This window comes from Colobus angolensis, unplaced genomic scaffold, assembly GCF_000951035.1.
Source record: "Colobus angolensis palliatus isolate OR3802 unplaced genomic scaffold, Cang.pa_1.0 Scaffold42, whole genome shotgun sequence".
Lineage (NCBI taxonomy): Eukaryota > Metazoa > Chordata > Mammalia > Primates > Cercopithecidae > Colobus > Colobus angolensis.
Window position 1 is genome coordinate 5,133,803 of NW_012117599.1, and position 21,969 is coordinate 5,155,771.

The 21,969-nt window shown below is 49.2% G+C and overlaps 1 protein-coding gene across 1 annotated transcript in view; it reads left to right on the forward strand.

Annotated features, from left to right (window-relative positions):
• The window catches only part of NPAS2 (neuronal PAS domain protein 2), a 178,845-nt gene that overhangs the window by 147,244 nt on the left and 9,632 nt on the right, over positions 1-21,969 (forward strand). The window contains exons 11-17 of the mRNA XM_011956581.1: positions 1,408-1,555; positions 4,141-4,225; positions 8,009-8,150; positions 8,653-8,762; positions 10,906-10,995; positions 15,420-15,566; positions 21,318-21,515. Coding sequence (XP_011811971.1) covers positions 1,408-1,555; positions 4,141-4,225; positions 8,009-8,150; positions 8,653-8,762; positions 10,906-10,995; positions 15,420-15,566; positions 21,318-21,515 — 920 coding nt within the window. The remainder of the gene's footprint in view (positions 1-1,407; positions 1,556-4,140; positions 4,226-8,008; positions 8,151-8,652; positions 8,763-10,905; positions 10,996-15,419; positions 15,567-21,317; positions 21,516-21,969) is intronic.

Consider the following 21,969-nt stretch of genomic DNA (forward strand, 5'->3'; position numbering starts at 1 on the left):
TGTGCTTTAAAAGATGCCTCACCCGTGAGAACTATTTTTTTGAGACAGATTCTCGCTCTGTCACTCAGGCTGAAGTGCAGTGGCGCAATCTCAGCTCACTGCAAGCTTCGCCTCCCGGGTTCAAGCGATTCTCCCGCCTCAGCCTCCAGAGTAGTTGGGATTATAGGTGCGTGCCACCACGCCCAGCTAATTTTCTGTATTTTTAGTAGAGATAGGGTTTCACCATGTTGGTCAGGCTGGTCTCAAACTCCTGACTTCAAGTGATCTGCTCACCTCGGCCTCCCAAAATGCTTGGATTACAGGCGTGAGCCACCGTGTCTAGCCAGAACTTTCTCTTCTGTGGAGAGGGAAGGAAGAATAGGCTTGAGTTCCATCTGGATCGGCTGTTAGAATTTAAAGCTAATCATTAAAACTAACTCGTTGCTCCTCGAAAGTGTGGTCTAGGACCACGCTGCATAGGCATCACAGGAAGGATACTACACTTGTAGAATCAGGCCTACTCAATCAGGGTGTCTATTTTAACAAGATCCCCAAGTGAAGATGACGTTCAGCATTTGAAAGGCTTCTCAATGGCTTGGGCAAGAGATCCTTGCTCTGTGGCAGCCACACCCTCAATCTGCTGGGCTTCTCTCCTCTTCAGAGAGTCACATTCTCCAAGTCGGTGTCCTTTTGTAGCATTCGTTTCCTAGTTGAGACTTCTCTTAACCATTTACCTAAAGAGGTGCTAAATTCCAGGCACTGTGGCAATAAAACCCAAATCATGCTTCTTCCTTGAATCCGTAGTCCATCTTTCTGCCCTGCCCAGGCTTGATACACCGTCAGCCTCCATTCTGCTCTGGACACCCCTGGAGGAGCCACCAACAGACATCACGATGGGGGGCTCCAAGCGGCTCTGGGGAAGGAGGAAGCCTGGGGTGGAGGCATCTATCCTCGACTCTTTATTTGAGAACTGTGTCAGCTGAGCATGAACTGCTGACTGACAGCCACAGAGTCCGTCCAGAGGTTGCTGGCTGGCAGGTCTGTTTTCGGGCCAATTCTGGATGCTCTCTCCTGGGCTCCTGCAGCTCCAGAGACAGCTCTGCCTGCAGTGGGAAGATGAGCAGCAGGCAAACCTGGGCCTCTGTTTCATTAAACCTGCAGTTTGAAAATCCGTCTGCATCTGCCCTTATTTGAGGATCTCTTTAAGCTTCTGAACATTTGGGAAAGTATATGGATCACTCTTCTACTGTTTAAGAATTCATGACAGTATACCACGATCCTGATAGTTACTTAAAATACAGGGCAACCGGGAAAACAAGCCATGTTTGGTATTGTCCTTTTGAAAGCTGATCTTAACAATAACTCCGGGGGAAAGGATCACTTTTATATTAACATCGGTTATATGCAGAATCCATTTTCTACTCACAGTGATGCAGTTTGGCAAAGGGAAGTCATGTTGCTACCGGTTTCTGACCAAAGGTCAGCAGTGGATTTGGCTGCAGACTCACTACTACATCACCTACCACCAGTGGAACTCCAAGCCCGAGTTCATCGTGTGCACACACTCGGTGCTCAGGTACCGTGCACGGGCAGGGGAGCGGCTGCGTCCTCGTCGCACCTCAGCGGGGTACAGGGTGGCCCCTGATGGCCGAGTCAGATCAGCAGTCACTCAGGTGTTCCCCATTTCGAGGATCAAGCCCAGGCCATCCCCTGCCGTTAACAGCACAATTCCCAGAGCTCAGCTCGCTTCCGGGCACCACTGGCTCTGCCCTCCCAGGGCTGAGACTCCTTTTAAGCTCTCAGGCAGGCCCCTTTGAACGCCTCATGGACTCTCGCAGGCTGCCAGGATATTACTTAGTAAGTGACTGCTTCACTGACCTACTTACATATTTTCCCATCTCCATCCAACCCACAGCCTTCCCTTGTTCCTGCTTTGAGTAGAAAATTTAAATTTTACCTCTAAATAACTCAAACACATATTCCCCTTTATTTTTAATGCTTTAAAAACCCCTGCTGGCAACTGAGGCAGTGTTGGGAAAACAGCCTGGCTGCCAGTGGGCGCAGGTTCCCGGGAGGTCCCTGCTGGCCTCAGGGAGCCCTCCACCCAGGGTGGGTGAGCAGGACTTCAAAGAGACACAGCGTGGCCAGGGGTTCCTAGACGCTGCCTTTGTGGGTCACTGCTCCCAAGGGTGAAGGGGAAAATGCTCCTCTCCTGCACTACAGAAATTTTAAGAACGTAAATTAGTTTTAAGCTGGCCTACAGAAAAGCCTTGGAGAAGGGCAAAGAAAGAAAAGTTGGAAGGACAGCATGCCTTTTTTTTTTTTTTTTTAAACTTTCTGGGATTCATGTACAGAATGTGCAGGTTTGTTACACAGGTATACATGTGCTTTGGTGGTTTGCTGCACCTGTCAACCCATCATTTAGGTTTTAAGCCCCACATGCATTAGGTATTTGTCCTAATGCTCTCCCTCCCTTTGTCCCCTACCACCCCCACCGCCCACAGGCCCTGGTGTGTGATGTTCCCCTCCCTGTGTCCATGTGTTCTCATTGTTCAACTCCCACTTATGAGTGAGAACATGTGGTGTTTGGTTTTCTGCTCCTGTGTTAGTTTGCTGAGGATGATGGCTTCCAGCTTCATCCATGTTCCTGCAAAGGACATGAACTCATTCTTTTTTATGGCTGCATAGTATTCCATAAATTAGAAAAACCTACTTTAAATCTCATATGCATTTCTTCTATAAGCCACTTGCTGCTTGATAATGGATGTTTCGAGAAATGTGTCATTAGGTGATTTTGTCATCATGCAAACATCATGCAAACATCGAGAAATGTGTCATTAGGTGATTTTGTCATCATGCAAACATCATAGACACACTAGATGGTGTGGTACCTTGGCCATACCGTATAGTGTATTGTTCCTAGGCTACACGCGTGCTATTGTGCTGAACACTACAGGTAGTCAGAACACAGGTGTAAGTGTGCATCTAAACGCATCTGAACACAGAAAAGGTACAGTAAAAATACGGCGTTCCAGTCTTTGGGAACCGCTAATGTCCCATAAGCACATGACTATATATATGTAACAGACACTGTGCATGCACACACACACACACACACACACACACACACACACAGCATACATACATCAGGTCACCAAACCAGGCATTCTTCTTTAACATGCAGAAGAGGGGAGAAACACTAGTTTTCGGCAGCCAGTGACCCTGATCCCACTTGACCACACTTCGTGCCCTCGCTCAGGGACTTGATCTTGGATTCCCAGCCCGCCACTGGGTGTGCAGCAGCAGTGGTCTCTGACTCCATGGCAGCTGCCTATTGCCACCCAGCCTGGTCCTCTGCCCAGCCTGGTCCTCTGCCCCTACCCCCCAGGGAAGGCTGGGCAGCTCTGACCCCTCGCTCTTTAGGCTGTGCCCTCTACCAGCTCTTCTTCTCCATCCTCCACCTCTCAAATCCTTGGAAGAAACTCTCAGAGAAAGGAGGGAGAGAACAGAGTGAATGGATCAGGTGGCAGGCATTCCGGAGGCCCAGGAGCCACGTCACTTCCCAAGGCCTCTTACCCCGGGCTCTCCACACCCAGGGCAGAGGCACCGCGGGATCACCTAGGCATCACTGTGTCAAGTGGATTTACCCACACTCCTGAAAAGTGGGCCTGTGGGCTCATCTACGGTCTGGATTTGGCTCTTCCTGCGTTTGTTTGAGAGGAAACTTTCTGAGAAATGTAACTACTAAAAAAGTTTTGTGTCACTCTTCCATATGCACCGTCCAGACTGAGCAGGTTTTAAGAAAGGCTTCTAATTATTTAAAGGCAGCAGCTTATCCCATAGATGAAAATGGGTTTTTTAAAGACAATTACAATTGGAGATTTCAGGGAAGTAAAAAGAATAGTAAATGAGAGGGGAATAAAGACATCCTAGAAATAAAAAGATGTTGAACGTCATATTGTAAGTCACTCAGGTGGAATTTAAGGCAGAGAACGACGCTCATTCCTTCCAACAAGTCGCAGGCTAGGCTCCTCTGTGTTGACTGTTGTGGGGGGCAAAGGTTACCTAGAGAACCTCGATGTACCTTGCAGTCTGTTCAGGGGGTGTCGTCCCGTCCTGGAATGCTCCATCTCCACTGCGGTCTCTTGATTTCCTGTGCAGTTATGCAGACGTCCGGGTGGAAAGGAGGCAGGAGCTGGCTCTGGAAGACCCGCCATCCGAGGCCCTCCACTCCTCAGCACTAAAGGTATGGCCATCCCCGCTAGATGGATACAGCCAGGGCTGGCTAGGAAGAAAATGCAGCCAACCAGTCTCTGCCACAAGGGTTTATTTTCATCAATGGAAGGACACATCCAAGCTATGCAGGAGGCTGAGGTAGGAGGATCCCTTGAGGCCATCACATGGAGGCTGTGGTGAGCAGCTATGATTGTGCCACCATACTCCAGCCTGGATGACAGAGTAAGACTCTATCTCAAAAAAAAAAAAAAAAGAAAAGAAAGAGCCTGCAGAGCTGGGTTACACACAGCCCCTGGACTCAAAGCATGGCTCGGCGACTTTCCAGCCTTACAAGCATGGCTCCAGTGAGTCCACTGGGCATTTCCTCCACAGATAAGACAGGGGGGAGTTCCTCCCTCCCCCGCTGGGTTGTGGAGGAATTCCAGAGTCCCTGGTCTTCCTTTGCTTGAGGGCCATGGCACCGCCTCCAGGACCCAGGCGCCCTCTCCAGGATGCAGGCACCCTATGGGGAGACTGCCCTTGCACACCATCCTCCCTGTCACCTGTGCTTTCTATTTCTGTGTTCAGGGGTCTTGGTGAACATCATGCTGGAGCCAGCTCGGGGTCAGGGAGCCCTGCTTTAGAAAGGCATTCCCTCCACAGAGCCCCTTCCGTCCTTCCTTCCACACTGAGCCCTCTGCTCCCCCCTGCCTAGCCAGACGTCTCCTTGTCCCTGCTCCTGGTCCACAGCTCCTGGGAACCCTGGGGACCATCTGCAAGTAGACCAGAGCCCTGTTCCTCGGAATCCATTCTTAAAGCAGACACAAATGTTGGGAGAAAAGGAAAAAAAGCAAGAAAGGGAGGGAGTGTTGTATTTCATCAAAGTTAAGGAAGCTGTCAACTGGAAGATCCACATGAATTTTCCTTTTTTTCTTTTTTTTTGAGACAAAGTCTCACTTTGTTGCCCCAGCTGGAGCGCAGTGGTGCAGTCTCGATCTCGGCTCACTGCAACCTCCACCTCCTGGATCAAGCAATTCTCCTGCTTTAGTCTCCCAAGTAGCCGGGATTACAGGTGCCCACCACCACACCCGGCTAATTTTTGTGTCTTTTATAGAGACAGGGCTTCACTGTGTTGGCCAGGCTGGTCTCGAACTCCTGACCTCAAGTGATCTTCCCACCTCAGCTTCCCACAGTGCTGGGATTGCAGGCGTGAGCCACCGTGCCTGGCCTCCACATGATTTTTTCTCCCACTAAGAGAAAAATTGCTGCCAACCAATCTCTGAAACAAGAGTTTCTTTTCATCAAGGGAAGGACACATCTTAATTTCAGAAGTGTTCAAATGTGAGTGCTGGAGAGGGGAGTACCTCTTAGAATTGGTGAAGCTCAACTTCCAGGGGGCCCAGTGACCCCAAATCCAGAGCCTTGGGCCAGAGGCTGGTGCCACAGCAGTGGTCCAGCCTTGCAGGCTGTCTGTGGTCCAACAGAAGCATCTCTTACCCTGAAGGGCCAAGTTGGGAGGAAGGAGAAATCACCTTTCAAGATCAGAGAGCAGTGGGTGCCTTGGCAGAGCCTCCCCGGCTGCTGTGTCATGTGGCGGTGTGTTCCATGGCGATTGATCACCAGCGCGCTGATAGGACGCAGCTGACAATTGTTTATGGAAGTGTTTATTACCCAGCCCTGTCACACTATACATTATGTATCATGTCATAGAAGGGAATTCAGCTGCTAATAGGCAGATGTTAGACACACCTTACATCATGGCTGAAGAACAGGCGTAGTGTGTATCATCCAGTCAGAAATTTATCACTGAGGTTTTTGATCCTTGGGGAGTCCTGGAGCCCTGTGAAAGAATGTCTTCTCATCAAAATGCACATATGTATAGATACAAACACAATCACCAGGCGCGGTGGCTCATGCCTGTAATCCCAGCACTTTGGGAGGCTGAGGCGGGGAGATCACAAGGTCAGGAGTTCGAGACCAGCCTGACCAACATGGAGAAACCCAGTCTCCACTAAAAATACAAAAATCAGCTGGGCGTGGTGGCGTGCACCTGTAATCCCAGCTATTCGGGAGGCTGAGGCTGGAGAATCACTTGAACCCCAGAGGCAGAGGTTGCAGTGAGCCAAGATTGTGCCACTGCACTCTAGCCTGGGCAACAGAGTGAGACTCGGTCTCAAAGAAAATAATAATAAAAATACAAACACAGTCTTGGGCACTGGGTTAAGAAATCCCTTTAAAGTAAAAGCTCCCGCCAAATCTCCCAAACTATCTGTGATGTTGAACCAGTTTGGTTTTTATAGCTTTGCTGTCTGTCACTGTCCAGTGCATTTGTAAAATGCACATTCCTGTGTGTGGATGTGATGTGCAGAGATGTCAAATGGGCATCAAAGTTCCTCCGTGCTTATGCTCACTTCCTGGACCGACTTCTCTGCTGACTAGGAACACGTAATTCACAAAGAGCCGTGGTCCAGGGACCCCACTCTAAGGAACCTGGTCAAAGGGAAACTGTAACCAAGCAGCAAGGTCCCCAAATTGCCATTTACCTCAGCACATCCAGCCACATCTGGTATTTCTGTTTTGCACAAAGGCCCATAGGTCACATGTCAGTCACTTCAGCCCTACTGTACGCGCACAGCATCCACCCCCACTGCAGCCGTGACACAAAAGACAAAACAGCCACACAGACGTACGCATGGGATTTCATACCCAAGGCCATGGGACACAGACCAGCCCATTGACGTAGCCCAGAGATGCTGGCAGTTTCCATTCTTCTAAGACTAGGTAGGAATGCGGCTCAGGAGGGTAGTCACTGTTTTGTTTTCTTCTTTAGCTTAAAAATGATCCCAACCTTTGTTTTGTTTATTATTATTTTTCTAGACCTTGTCTCACTATGTTGCCCAGGCTGGAGTGCAGTGGCATGATCTCAGCTCACTGCAACCTCTGTCTCCAAAGTTCAAGCTGTTCTCCTACCTCAGCCTCCCAAGTAGCTGGGATTACAGGCGCCTGCCACCACATCCAGCTACTTTTTGTATTTTTAGTAAAGATGGTGTTTCACCATGTTGGCCAGGCCGGTCTCGAACTCCTGACCTCAAATGATCTGCCTGCCTCAGCCTCCCAAAGAGCTGGGATTACAGGCATGAGCCACTGCGCCCGGCCCCAACACAACCCGTTTTCATGTGCCTATAAGAGCTAGGCCACAGAGGATGGCAAAACGGTCCCTCACAGTCAGACTGTCACAGCTGCTTTCTCGTCACACTGTATTTGAGGCAGAGACATCCTGAGAGCCAGGGTCAGTCAGGAATGAGAGGTTGAAAGACATGAGACCCCTTGCTCTCACTGGTTCTTCACTCCAGGGGACACTGAGGCTGCAGAGAATGAGTCACAGGAGAAAGCGTGGGAAAGCACCAGGAAGGTCCAAAGGCACCTGTCCCACTGGATGAGTTTACAATCCACTGCCAGCAGCAACCTTATTTCTAGAACTCTTTCCCTCTTCTTGGAAAGTCAAGATGCTGGGTGGTGGGATGACAATGTTGAGGACAAAATAAAATGCAAAGTCAGTTATGAAAATATAAACAATAAAAACCAAAGGCAAGAAAGGGTAATAAACACTGCTCTTTGGCTGCAAGCCTCTCTGGGGCTTTAGGTTACATGTATGTATATACACTACCCAAGCGTCTTTGGAATCGTCTCTAAACAACTATGGTATTTGTCTCAGCAGCCCCTGAGGTTGTCGACATATTTAGAACTAAAGTCATGCCCAGTGATTCTTTCCTCGGGATGCTGACATGAGGACTGTTTGATGTGTGTGTTTCAGGACAAGGGCTCAAGCCTGGAACCTCGGCAGCACTTTAACGCACTCGACGTGGGTGCCTCGGGCCTTAATACCAGTCATTCGCCATCAGCGTCCTCAAGAAGTTCCCACAAATCCTCACACACAGCCATGTCAGAACCCACCTGTGAGTGCGAGTCCATGGATGGGGAGTGGGACAGGGAACCCCATCGGACCAGAGGCACAGCCCCACAGAGGGTCCCCGGGCAGTCTGTGCCTCCGACAGAGGTTGCCGTGCAGTGAATACTCCTCCTTTCCTTTCCCAGACTTCCCGCCTTCTGATCACCTCTCCACACTCTGGTATCCCTTCAGTGCCAAGCCAAGACCTTGAGTGGGCGGCACACAGATCTGATCCCTTGGCTGCTTTTTAGTAATTCTGGGGAGGGATCTGATTAGGCAGCTCACTGGACCAAGCAGCAGAAATGAAGTTTTGGGAGTGTTTGTGGTTTCTCCTGCCTGCTGCCAGGCTGGGCTTCTGTGGTTCACCTCAATCCTGCATGGTGGACTTCCTTTATCAGCGATCCCAGCGGAGCTCTTGTGTTAGTACACCACGGTCATGGGTCTCCTCTTCGGATGAGTACATGCTAAGTACGTCTAAGTTAGGAAGGTCATTCGTTGCTTTCTTACAGCCACTCCCACCAAGCTGATGGCAGAGGCCAGCACCCCGGCTTTGCCAAGATCAGCCACCCTGCCCCAAGAGTTACCTGTCCCCGGGCTCAGCCAGGCAGCCACCATGCCGGTAAGTGTGTGACCCCAAACTCCTCCACGGGAATATGCCACAATGTGGTGGGGGCTGCAGAGCCACAGGCGATGTGCTGCGTCTGCCCAGAGGATCCCCTTACTTCGGGACTGAGAGTGTAGGGTGGCAGATGGGGGTGGGAAGTTAAGTAATTTAATTGGCAACTAATTTTAAACATTTGCATGACAAAATTAACATGGATGCATATCCATAGAATACCAAATCCAAGTGAATTTTAAGGATAAAATGCAGAACTGCAAACCCGGGGTCATACCGTCATACCCCTAGAGCCCCTGAGGCTACACGATTAGGATTCTTCTGTTTCGAATCCCCTTTCATGCTGGTGTGAATGTTTGAGCAGCTCAGTGGCAACAAAAATGTACCTCTGCACATACCAGGTAGGACCTGACCCCAACGTGTGCCAGATCCTTCCAGAACGTCAGGGGATGCATGGCCCTGAGAAAGCGCACTGGCCATGTGTAAAGTCACTGGCATGCACCACTCTGGTCATCTATTGCCAGGTAGCAAACTACACCTAACTTAGTGGCCTAAAGCAACCATGTGTATCAAGTTCATGGAGCCTGGGTCAGGAATTCAGAAAGGGCATCATGGGGATGGCACTTCTCTGCTCCTTGGTGTCGGGGGTCTCGTGGGCCTAGGCTACAGAACCCCCTCCTCCAGATGGTGGCTGCACATGAATGTCCGGCACCCAGGCTGGGTGGCTGAGGGCTGGGCTCATCCGAGGCCCTCCGTCATCGACTTGCACGGGCCTTTCAAGCCTTAGGCTGCTCCTGGCGTGGTGGTGGACTCCGGGTTCCAAGAGGAGACATCTGGAGAGGCAGGCAGGAGCCACGCAGCCCTCCGTGACCTAGCCATGGAAGTCAACATCGTGTCACCGCTGCCATACCTCTTGGTCAAAGCAGTCCCGAGCTCACCCATCGAGAGGGATATAGACCTCCACTTCTAGATGGGAGAAGTACCCAGGAATTTTAGGGGCCACCTCCAGATAGTTGCCAAGCCCCTCCCACCCACACTTCACTGTCACTTTGAGATGGAGTGAACGTGCCACCTTCCTGCCTGCTGTCTCCATAAAGGCTTTGTGCACCCTGCTTGAGAAGCTTGGGCGATGCGTTTCATTTTCAAGTAGAACATGGCAAAGACCACTTATTTTCTCTCCAGCCACCTCCAGATGCGCTTGCAAGCTGTGCCTGCCATTCTTCCAGACTCTCCTGTCCAGTGTGACTCACTCTGCCAACAATGGAGGCCCAGAGTGCTTCCGTCTCCTCCCAGCTGTGCAGGGAAACCGAGCCCAGACCAGCTTCTGGTTCAGCCCTGTGCCTGGGACTTCTCACTGAACAAGGTCTCCTGGTGTCATTCCGTCCCAGTGCTGTCCTGGGTGACACTTCCCATTTGAGCTGCTTTTTTATATAGGCCCTAGCAACTAGGGGCCGTGTCGGAATAACTTGAGACGAGTCCTTTCACTGTTCTTTTTAAAAAAACCACTAGCCCGTGAAGCAGAGTGTTTCATTTCTTGTTCCTATACATCGTCTCCCCCACCCACCCGAGTGATCAGGGAACACAGATGTGACTCAGCTCACTTCCCTGGAGTCTCTCAAAAGGTTCTGGACAGAGGCTGGTGAAATTGCCCCAGTCCTCACCGCCTGGATGAGTTCTTAGACAAACATGCATGGTCTGTCCTTCTGTATCAGCACTGAGCAGAAAAGATACGGATGCACAGGCCAGCTCATGGTAGCGGTTCACGCACATCATCCTGCTTGATGACACCGCTAAGAATTAATCCATTTGGGAGGAGGGCAACCAAATCCACCCAGGGCGGAGTCCAGGACAGCAGGCAAGGGAAGGGAAATGGAGCTGAGCTACCAGGCTTGGGCGGGTAGCAGCAGCCTGGCAGAGCACACTGTGGTGGGGCGGGAGCCTGCACCGGTTGTGCGGGAGCTCTGCCTGTGTGCCCTACATGGGAAGCAGTGCAGCCAGGGAACAGACACCTATACTTTGTAGAAGTCTTGACTTTCAGCTGTTCACCCCAGTGTGGAACGCAGAGAACCCACTGGACCAAGAGACCACATCCCTGTCTCCTGGAACGGCAGAAGCAGTGGCAACAAAGTCCCTTTCTCTCCCACAGGCCCCTCTGCCTTCCCCATCGTCCTGCGACCTCACACAGCAGCTCCTGCCTCAGACCATTCTCCAGAGCACAGCCGCTCCGATGGCGCAGGTGAGTCTGGGACCCAGCGAAGGGCAGCCGCGCTCAAGCCAGCAGCCCGCAGTGTGCTGCGCTGACGGTCTTGTGTACTTGGGTACCAACCAAGGCCCTGATGTGGGGGAATGTCCCTCCTGATGTGCATGTGGCCTGTGTCCAGCCCTGAGGTTCCCCCCACACCCACCCTCTCGTCTCCAAGTTCTTTTTTCCGGTGTCTGGGTTTTTCTTTTTTTACATTTCAGTAGTTTTGGGGGAACAGGTGGTGTTTGGTTATATGGATAAGTTCCTTAGGGGTGATTTCTGAGATTTTGTGTACCTGTCACCCGAGTAGTGTGCACTACACCCAATATGTAGTCCTTTATGCCTCATGCCTCTCACCCTTCCTCCCACCAGCCCCCAAGTCCAGTATTTCATTCTTATGCCTTTGTGGCCTCGTAGTTTAGCTCCCACTTAGAAGTGAAAACATATGATATTTGGTTTTCCATTCCTGAGTTGCTTCACTTAGAATCATGACCTCCAGCTCCATCCAAGTTGCTGCAAAAGTCCAGGGTGTGTTTTTTTTAATTCTTTTAACAGTCTCTGTTCACCTCTTTGCCACTTTTCCACATTCCTCTTGTTCTTTACGACTCCCAATTGGCCGTGGTATTTTAGAAAAGGTGTGAATTGGGCTGCATGTCATAGAAAGACTGAAAGGATCTAAAACCCGTGAGTCCAGCACTATAAATAGCACATTTGTTTAAAGAAAGAAAGAAAAGAGAGGGATTACGGCTTTGCTGAGTAATTCCATCCTTGTTTCAACAACATTCGGTGAGTTACTATTTGGGTCAGTGAGCGAGGTGTTAGGGATGTAAGGATGTAAGTCAGCCCTTGCTTTTAGTACTCAGAACTAAAGGGAGAGACAGGCATGTAAACAGAGACGCCGCCGTGGCAGGGCATGCGTTTTTATAGAACCATGAAGGAAATATTCTGCCCAGGGAAGTCTGACGTGGCTTCCTGGAGGAGGTGACGCTTGACTTGGCCTTGAAAGGTGGGTAGGAGGTTGCCAGATGGTGCGGCCGGGGGACAGCAGGGATGTACTTCAGCAGGGAGTAATGAACACGGGGAGTGACAAACCCTGCCCAGGCCTGAGTTCTGACTTCAGGTCCCTCACAGGAGACTTAGCTCTGCCCAGACCACGGCCACAAGCTCGAGCTGCGTCCCAGGTGGTGGTTCAGCAGCAGGTGCCCCTCTCTGTCTTGGCACACATCTGTCACCACTGATGAAAACTATTTTGGAACATATGCCCTCTTAGTGGGGCGCTCTCATGCATTCCTGGAGTAAGACACATGCTAAGGCGTGCTGCCTGCTAGAGTGAGGCTTGAGGAGTGGTATAAACGCTGTCTTTCTGGGATCTACTCATTAAAACTGCCGATATTCACCCTCATCAGGCCAAAAATAAAAATTAAAAAAAAAAGCCCTGAATAATGTTTTTCTCTTTACATTTCCAAGGCATATTTGGTATGAAATGAGTAACTTTTTAATCCAAAGGGGGCATAAAAGGAAGATGTCTTTACTTCTGGGTCTTGCATTATAAAGAATGTCTGTATTTATAAGACACAAGGGCGCGGTGCAGTCCCTTTTGGAATTCTGATATTTCATCTGTTGAACTTCTTAGTCTGTCATATGTACTATATTTAATCATAACTATATTCTTTTTATTTATGTATTTATTTATTTGTTTTTGAGACGGAGTTTCGCTCTTGTCACCCAAGCTGGAGTGCAATGGCAGCATCTTGGCTCACTGCAACCTCCGCCTCCTGGGTTCCAGCGATTCTCCTGCCTCAGCCTCCCAAGTAGCTGCGAATTACAGGAATGCGCCACCACGCCTGGCTAATTTTGTATTTTTTGTAGAGACGGGGTTTCACCAGGTTGGCCAGGCTAGTCTTGAATTCCTGACCTCAGGTGATCCGCCCACCTCGGCCTCCCAAAGTGCTGGGATGACAGGCATGCACCATGGCACCCAGCCAGTAACTATATTCTCTAAGACATCCCTGCATAATACTGACTTTCCAAACCATACAGTTCTTCCCATACCCACTGCGTGTGAAACAATGAGATTCTGGGGTTTTTCCTCTCACTCCCCTCACCCTTCAGGGAAAGGAAGGAAAAAATAAAATGCAAAATCTGAGGAGTGGTTATCTAGGTCACTGTTGGTTTTCCAAAAAGCCTCTTTCTTCATACTGTCGTTCTAAAATGTCTTTAAATTAGAGTAGATCTCTTTATCAAAAACATCACCATCAAGAAGGTAAGGAGGGCCCTGTGATGGGGTGTCTGGCAGGCCTTGAAAAAATTAGAATAACGTGAGAGGCAGCTACCACCTCCTAACCCAGCCGGTCGCCGCTCCCTTTCCAAGCCAGCTCGGCCCCCATGAGCCGCCTCCACTGCAGGTGGAAGGGGCAACCCTGAGTTTCCCAACTTTGTAGAACCTGCCATAGAAGCTTTTGTGTTTCGTTAAATACCTGCGATCGCTCGTTTGCTTTCTCCATCGAATTCTCTTTCAAAATCCTCGCAGAGTGGTCTAATGAGTCACAATCTGACTGGGATTTTTGTGAGTCTGGGATAGCGCAGGTATTTTTTTTAATTTTTATTTATATATATATATATATATATATATTTTTTTTTTTTTTTTTTTTTTTTTTTTTTTTTTTTTTTTTTTTTCAGACAGAGTCTCATTCTATTGCCCAGGCTGGAGTGCAGTGGTGCAATCTTGGCTCACTGCAACCTCCGCCTCCCGGGTTCAAGTGATTCTCCTACCTCAGCCTCCTGAGTAGCTGGGATTACAGGTTCCTGCTACCACGCCTGGCTAATTTGTGTATTTTTTAGTAGAGATGGGGTTTCGCCATGTTGGCCAGGCTGGTCTCAAACTCCTGACCTCAGGTGATCCGCCCACCTCAGACTCTCAAAATGCTGGGATTACTGGCGTGAGTCACCACCCCCGGCCCAGCGCAGGTATTTTTAAATGCATGGGTAGCAACAGAACCTTCCTTTTAAAGGAAGTCTGAGGTCAAAGCTGCTCTGGTCAAGGTGGGAGTGTCTTGTGGGCAAAACTCGTTGGCCACGCTTAGCTCCTAAGACTTGGGATTTGCATGTTGGTGCTGCCACCATCTCGCTGTGTGACTTCCAGCAGGGTGCAGCCTCCTGCGGTGGCATGAGCTCATTGTGAAGAAGTGTAACACACATACCTCTCCTCGCCTGGGGCAGCAGCTGGCACCTGAGGGTCTCTGCAAATGTCAGCACCTGCTATTCTTATTCTTGCTAGTTCTTTTTATTATTATTTCGCTGCCTCAGAAGCTATGCTTTCAGTTATTTCATCCTATCTGTTTCTCAACTCTCCTGGTCTCCTTGCTTCTCTGTGTCTGGGAGGTCAAAGGGCAGAGCAAAAGAGAGAGGCCCTGGGGGCATTTGCAAAAGACAATGGGCAGGAAACAGACTAGGGAGATTGTTGGGCTGGAGATTGAGGGAGTGGAGGCTAAGTCATGGTGAATAAGGGAGAGAGAGAGAAAAACAAAATGAATCTAGCAAACTCATTCGCCTCAAGATACGGGAGTCACAGCCCCAGAGAGCCCAGAGCAGGGGCTACAGGCCCCTCCTGCCATCCCTCCCAGTGTTTCCTGCAAGCAGAGGAGCCTGTGTTGAGGGCGACGGGACAGGAGGCAGAGACCACCTGCAGGTTTCGTAAGGCCAGCCTCCTTTCCCAGAAAGGATTAAGGGTGCAAAGGAAGGGGGGGCCCAAAACAATCACCCTGTCTTTACCTCAAGGTCACACTGGAGAGGGGGACCCTCGGGGTAAAGACCGGGTGATTGTTTTGTTCTTGTTTTGCACAGATTTCGGAGACGTGCATAGTAGCAAGTAAGTCTGGAGTGGGGAGGGTGAGGAGAATAAGTCATTTATGATCCCAGGCTGGTTTGGAGAGAGCCAGGATCAGATTTAGGATAATGACCAGACCCAAAAATGCCCGTGAAGCTGTCACATACAAACTGCTGTGTCCTAAATGAGGGGGAAAAGGGACTCTCTGATGCCCTGCTTTTGACATTCATCTCCAAAACCATTTGTTCATCTCTCCAAATTTGGAATATCAGTTTGTGAACATTGCTTACAAAATCCTGTCCCGATTCTATGGCCCTCCCAGACTGCAGGGCAGTAAGTCAGGTCTGCAGATTCAGGCGGGCCTGCTGTCATAGCCAGCCTGAGGAAGACTGGCACAGGGGCCCCAGGGATGCCCAGACCTCATCTGCAGCCCCCGTTCACTGCCCAGGACCCAGCCACGGGCTCCTTAGGGACCCTGGGAAAGATGGCTAAGGGACGGAAATGAAGTGTACAGACTGAGCAGCAGCAAGATCTGCCTGCAAGGCTGAAGTAACTCTTTCATCTGGTTATGTTTTTCGGCTCCACCTTGAAGTTTTCGGCACAGTTCAGCATGTTCCAGACCATCAAAGACCAACTAGAGCAGCGGACGCGGATCCTGCAGGCCAATATCCGGTGGCAACAGGAGGAGCTCCACAAGATCCAGGAGCAGCTCTGCCTGGTCCAGGACTCCAACGTCCAGGTGATCCCCTTCCCGGACTGGCCTCTGTCCCTGCTGCCGCATGGGGAGGGGTCCTGCCACCATTTCCAGGCAGCCAGGACTTCCTCCCAAGCCCTGTGCACTGCCCTGCCAAGCCCCCATTTGCTTATGAAAGCATACTGCAGTCTCCGCAAAGAACAAGGAGCAAACCCCGGTCCTCATCCCTGCCTCCAGCCCACACCCCGGTGTCCTCTTCCGTCGCCCCTCACTCTGGCAGGCACATCTACTCGCTGCCTCCACCTGCATTTGCACTTGTGCACTTGGCGTTGGATTGCCCTGCATGGATGCCTGCCTCGGTCCTGGGTAGCACCTCCCTGCACCTCTGTAACTTTGCTTTCCTAGCTCCCAGCCCAGGCTGCCATCAGGAGGAGAGGGAAGCAGCTCTGCTGTTTCTCATCCAACGCAGGCATCCAGGGAGATATGAGAGACGATGATATCCATATCACAGCCTACTGGAGACTGCAGAGGGAGCTGGGTGGCACCCCATTTGTGGTGTGCCAGCAGGGAGGCTCTGCAAGCCCCAGCAGCGGCAGCTCTCACTGTGACCCCCAGATACTAGAATTGTTTGGAGAGGTCTTGTTTTGGTTTTTGTTTTGTTTTGGAGGAACACCTTTTTATATTGGATCTCTTTTAATAATATATAATGTTTTACTTACATTAGTCCAGGACTGTGTATCTTCAGAAGTGCCTGATTCTGACCCAGCCTTTGATTGTAAATGTAACTCTAGCTAACCTTGGCATCTGCCCTGAGAGCACTAAGCATTTGGAGGCACTTAGAAGGGACAGAAAGAAGCAGAAATATCTCTGCCGGAGCACTGTCCCTGTTGCTTCCCCCATCACCCATCTACGCAGACCCTCCCCTGGCCACACAGCTCTTGAAGTGCAGCCACACCTACCACAGGAGACAGGCGGGTTCTGTCGGGGCCCAGCGCGGGGTGAGCCAGGGCACGCTGAGATGAACACGCAGCGGTCCAAGTGTCTGGGGGCTTAGGGAGTTGCTCATTTGGCCATCCTGCCTCACTGAGGTCCCAGCAGCTCCGCCTGGCCCTTAGGGGCACTCCTGGTGGCTTTCTAGAGGTTCACTGTCCCTCCCCTTCCTGCCCCTGCACAGGCCTCTCAGAGGTGAGAAGAGCCCCGCCCTGGACAGGCCACCTCCCCACCCACTCCCCTCAAGACGCTGTGTGTGCGCCTTGAGCAGGCTTCACTCAGACAGCCTGGGCCATGCCAGAGCCCTGCTGCTCTCCCACCTCCTAGGTGTACCTTTACATTGACCAGGAAAAGGCTCAGCTTTCTCTTAAAAAAAATGGAGTCACCAAGCTACCATTCCACCTTTTACCAGAATAGGTAAAAAGTGGCTTTTTACTTACGCCTTCCCAGCTGGAATATTCTTCTCACTGATCCAGGGCCTGACTGGGAGCCCAACGCTTGCCTGACTCCAATTACTTTAATGGAATTTTTACACTAACAGGAAGGGGGAAATCGAGCCAGAAACTGCTAAAATTGAGGTAGGCGTATGAACATCCCCCTCAGTGCCTGGAGTTTTTCTACTTCCTGCCTTTTCAACATTAAGGCTGAATTTTAAAATAACAGGCAGCAAAGTTATTGCTTTCACTCCTGTTATAACAAAGTATTTTTCCTCCTTGTGACCCATGCCTTTGGTTAACCCCAGAGTACCTATGCCAGAGTGCACCGAGGGATGTTCTGAGCCAGCCGGCGTGGGAATCGCGCCCTCCGGTGCCTTCCTGCCCTGTGTTCATTCCTGAGGCCTTATCTTTGCAGTGGAATTTTCCAGAGATCATGGAAATCCACACAGATAGTCCAGAGGACATTTCCTCAAGGAGTCTGCCTTGTTTTTTTGTAAGACTTAAAGAAATATGTTCCAAAATGTGATATTTGTTTTTTTTTTTTTTAAACTAAACTGTGCAATTCAAGTGTGAAGAATAAGCAACTACAAATGACTCCGGCCCACCCCCAAAAGTAGAAGGATAGATAAAATAAGAATGACAAAACGTTGATGATTTTTGAAACCTAATGATGATGCCAAGGTTTCATTATATCACTTGTCTGTTTTGTATACTTCTAAAATGTACTGTAATGACAAGTATTTGTAGAAATAAGCAGATAACACTAATGAGAAATCATCTGTGAGTGTAGGATCGGTTTGTTCTTGAAAACTAGAAGTTGTTGGTTTGTTTTCTCCGACAACTTTTCTCACTTGGAGAACTTTTTTTTTTTTTTTTCACGTTTTCCATAAAGTTGACCTCAGAGCCCTTTTAAGACGCCATCCCCTTAAGCCCTAAAATTCTACTTTATTGTTGATAAACAGATATTTTATCAACTTTATTGTTGATAATCCTTTCTGGGGAAGGAGGCTGGCCTTACAGAAGTATGGTGCCCAGTAGCAAACCAGGAACCAGTCCCCCCACCCAGTGGCCTTTATCCCAACCTCAGTGGACTTGTGATGCTTTTACTTCATTGCTTCAAAACTTTCGAGGCTATATGTGCCTGTGATGCTTACTGTTTTTTTTTTTTTCATAAAAACGTTGGGTTATGAGGAAGAAGTCCTGTAGGGCTGTTGGTGTTTGCACCTGGATGGGGTCATGAATAGGGGGCTACATGGAGGAGCTGTTGTGCTGAAAGGCCCATCGCCCCCTCCAAGGCTGCCTCTTGCTCTTTTTGAGAGCATGCGCGCCCTCTGCTGGCTGCTCAAAGGAATACCTAGAAGGACACCTGTAGCAATGGCAAATGATGTGTTCCCCAACTGGTTCATCCATCCATCTATCCATCCTTCCTTCCATCCAGCCATCATCTATCCATCCTTCCATCCAGCCATCATCTATCCATCCTCCCATCTATCCTTCCTTCCATCCAGCCATCATCTATCCATCCTTCCTTCCAGCCACCATCTGTCCATCCTTCCATTCATCCATCCTTCCTTCCATCCAGCCACCATCTGTCCATCCTTTCTTTCAGCCACGCTCCCTTCTATCCGTCCTTCTGCCCACCCTTTCTTCCTTCAATCCATCCTTGAATCTATCCATCCATCTGACACCCTTTATTTACCAGGCATGTGGTTAAGCACTGTGAGGATACAGAAAGATAAACAGGACAGCGTTTCTACTGTCAGAGGATATGCATTGATGGGACAGAGTAGCACACCTGTCTGTTACAGTCAGTTACATAAATAACACTAGCAGACATAGTTTGCCCTTCTCTGAGTGAAATTGCTATTCATATGTTTATTCACTCATACATGCATTTATTCCATTCATTCATTTATCAAACAGTTTTTATATGCCCAAAGAGGCAAAGGAAGAAAAAGTTCCTTTTTTCATTTTGAATGTTATTATCTGACATTCATTCAGTACTTACTATGTCTCAGGTCATTTATATGCATTAACTTCATTTAGTCCTTAATAAGGTATGTGCTCTTAATGTCACTATTTTACTAATGAGGAAACTAAGGCTTTGAAAAGTTATTAAAATTGCCCAAGGCCATACTGCTAGTAAATGGTAGGGTGGGAATTTGAGCTAAGGTAGGTCTGCTTTAAGGTAAATTATACTGCCTGTCATCAGTAAAGGTTGAATTTATTCAAACTCTAATCAAAAGGTAAATTGTATCCTACCAGAAAAATGCATGGTAATTGGGTTTGACTACTAGGTTTTTGCTGAAGTGATGAAGTATATATTCCCCTATGTGCTATAAACAAGTCATATCTTAATAGGGAGCTGGGACTGCATGAAACATGAATCCTCAAAATGTGTAAAATGATGGATACCCAGAAAATTCTTCTTAATTTCTAAAGTGACAAGGAGTCCTCATTTCAAAACTGCAGGCTTCTCTGTGGTGGGTGGGGCATGAGAGGAGTTTGGGGAGGTCCCGTGGGATGGAGAAAGATTAGAACCCAGCCCCAGCTCAGCCATCTGCCCATCTCGGGCCTCTGGTAAGTGGCTCGACCCCACCCATGAAGCAGACGCGTGAGCGAACTGATCCATAAGTCTCCCCAGCACGTCTGCAGGGTGGGATCCTCGCCTGCCTCTCCAAACCTGCGCTGACACTCAGCAGATGTCAGCCTGTCGGTCCTGTACTGCATATGAGGTGGGACTGCACTGAGTACAGGAATGGGGTGAAAAACATCAGAGGCTGGGAGCCAGAGAGCCTTCCCCCTAAAACTCCAAGCTAAGGGCCTGATGGACTGCAACAGCGCATGTTGAGAATCATGACAGACACAATGCCATCTGATGTTTTTAATACCCAAGAGGTATTTTTGTTTAAAAAGCCAGTTTCAGGTCTTTCATTAAATTATTATTAAAATTACAAAAGCTGTCTTTCTTAAAACTTTGGAGTCAACTGAGAGAGTCTGTTTTATTCATGAATGTACTAATTTGGTCTAAAAAGAGCAATGCTTTAACTAGATTTTTATTTATGTTCAATTAGTTGATAAGTTGATTGTGAATAATCAACATTATCTACCAAAGCTATTCATTTACACATTTAGTTTATTTGAATCTTTCAAACATTTTATGTAGCTAATAAGGCAGACTTATAAACCTAAGAAGTAAAATCTTTCTAAGCACCTAAACAACTGTTTTACTTTTATTTATTTATTCATTTTTTGAGACAGAGTCTGTCTCTGTCACCCAGGCTGGAGGCGCAATCTTGGCTCACTGCAACCTCCGCCTGCCAGGTTCAAGCGATTCTCCTGCCTCAGCCTCCTGAATAACTGGGATTACAGGCATGCACCACCACGCCTGGCTAATGTTTGTATTTTTAGTAGAGATGGGGTTTCACCATATTGGCCAGGCTGGTCTCAAGCTCCTGGCCTCAAGTGATCTGCCCGCCTTGGCCTCCAAAAGTGCTGTAATACAGGCGTGAGCCACAGCGCCTGGCGTAAACAACTGTTTTAAATCAAATACACCAAACTTATTTGAACTAAATCAGGATTCTCAATAACACCCCAAATTCTCTTAAATCTTTCAAATTAAAACCACCAAGCTAATATACCGTGGACTTTTAAATGTCTCTGAGACATCTTAGGTAACAAAACACAGAGATGATCATGATGATTATAAAACTTGAACGTAATATGAAAGTGCATGGACTTGATGTTACGCGATCATATCCATGCTTATTGGCCTGCCTGGGAATGTGGTCCCTTAATTAATGAGAGAGATCTGCCATCTCAGCTGAGAGCACTGGGTTGAAGATGCTCAACAGCAGCGTGGGTACAGACACTAGTCACTAGTCAGAGATTCAAGGGCAAATACAAAGCCTGGTCCTACTGCGGGGGCAATGTGGCCCAGGCCACAGGTGAGCCATCCCTCTGCCCCTGTTATCGTGATGCAATATTGTCATTACTGCATCATGCATTCCACTCACCAGGTATCTCTCCCTTCTAGTAAGAAGCTGGTAAGCCAACCTAGACTCTAAACAAGTACATCACATTATTTAGAGAACATCTGGGTCTAAACAGCTTTCACACTGTTAGGCCTCAGTCACTTGCCTATAACCTTCATGAAGGCAGAGAGTGTCTCCAGCCCCTGGCTCTGTGGCCAGTGCCTTGCACTGAGCTTGGGGCATCACAGGTGCTTCACGTTCACCAGTGGAGTAAATGAACTATTTCTAGGCAGCTCAGAGCAAGAAAGTTCTTACTGGGCACAGGGAATGCAAAGAAGGTGCACACTGGTGAGGTACCCATGACCCCTACTTCACCAGCATTTCTGTTCTCCCAGATGTTCCTGCAGCAGCCAGCTGTATCCCTGAGCTTCAGCAGCGCCCAGCGACCCGAGGCTCAGCAGCAGCTGCAGCAGAGGTCAGCCGCAGGGACTCAGCCCCAGCTCGGGACGGGCCCCCAACTTCCAGGGCAGATCTCCTCTGCCCAGGTCACAAGCCAGCACCTGCTCAGAGAATCAAGTGTGATATCAACCCAGGTAAATGTGCCCTTGCCAGCTTCACTCGTTGCCTCTAGAGCAGACACCCTCTTGTAGAGCAGACACCCTCTTGCAGTCGGGGACATACTTGGTTGCTGCGGCCTGCGTGGACTGAGGCCTACTGCCCTGTTCCCCTATGGACTGCGGGTGGATTTGGAAGTGAGCCTTCTTCTCCTGCTTCTGTTAAAGTCACTTTGAAACCCCAAGTTGTATTGGCTTCCTTCTGTGTTTTATAAACGCCCACCTCAGTCCCTTGCTCTTGTGCTTAAAGATATCATTCAGCAGAAACGTTCACCTTTGATGCTGACCTAGGGTTGGAGGCAGACATGGCCCTCCCAGAGACCTACTGGCAGCTGAATGTCCCAATACTCAACGTCCACGGTCCTCACCATCTACTCTGGTTTTTACCATTACCCACGTGAGCAGCCACTGCTGTTCACTGTCCCTTGTCCCA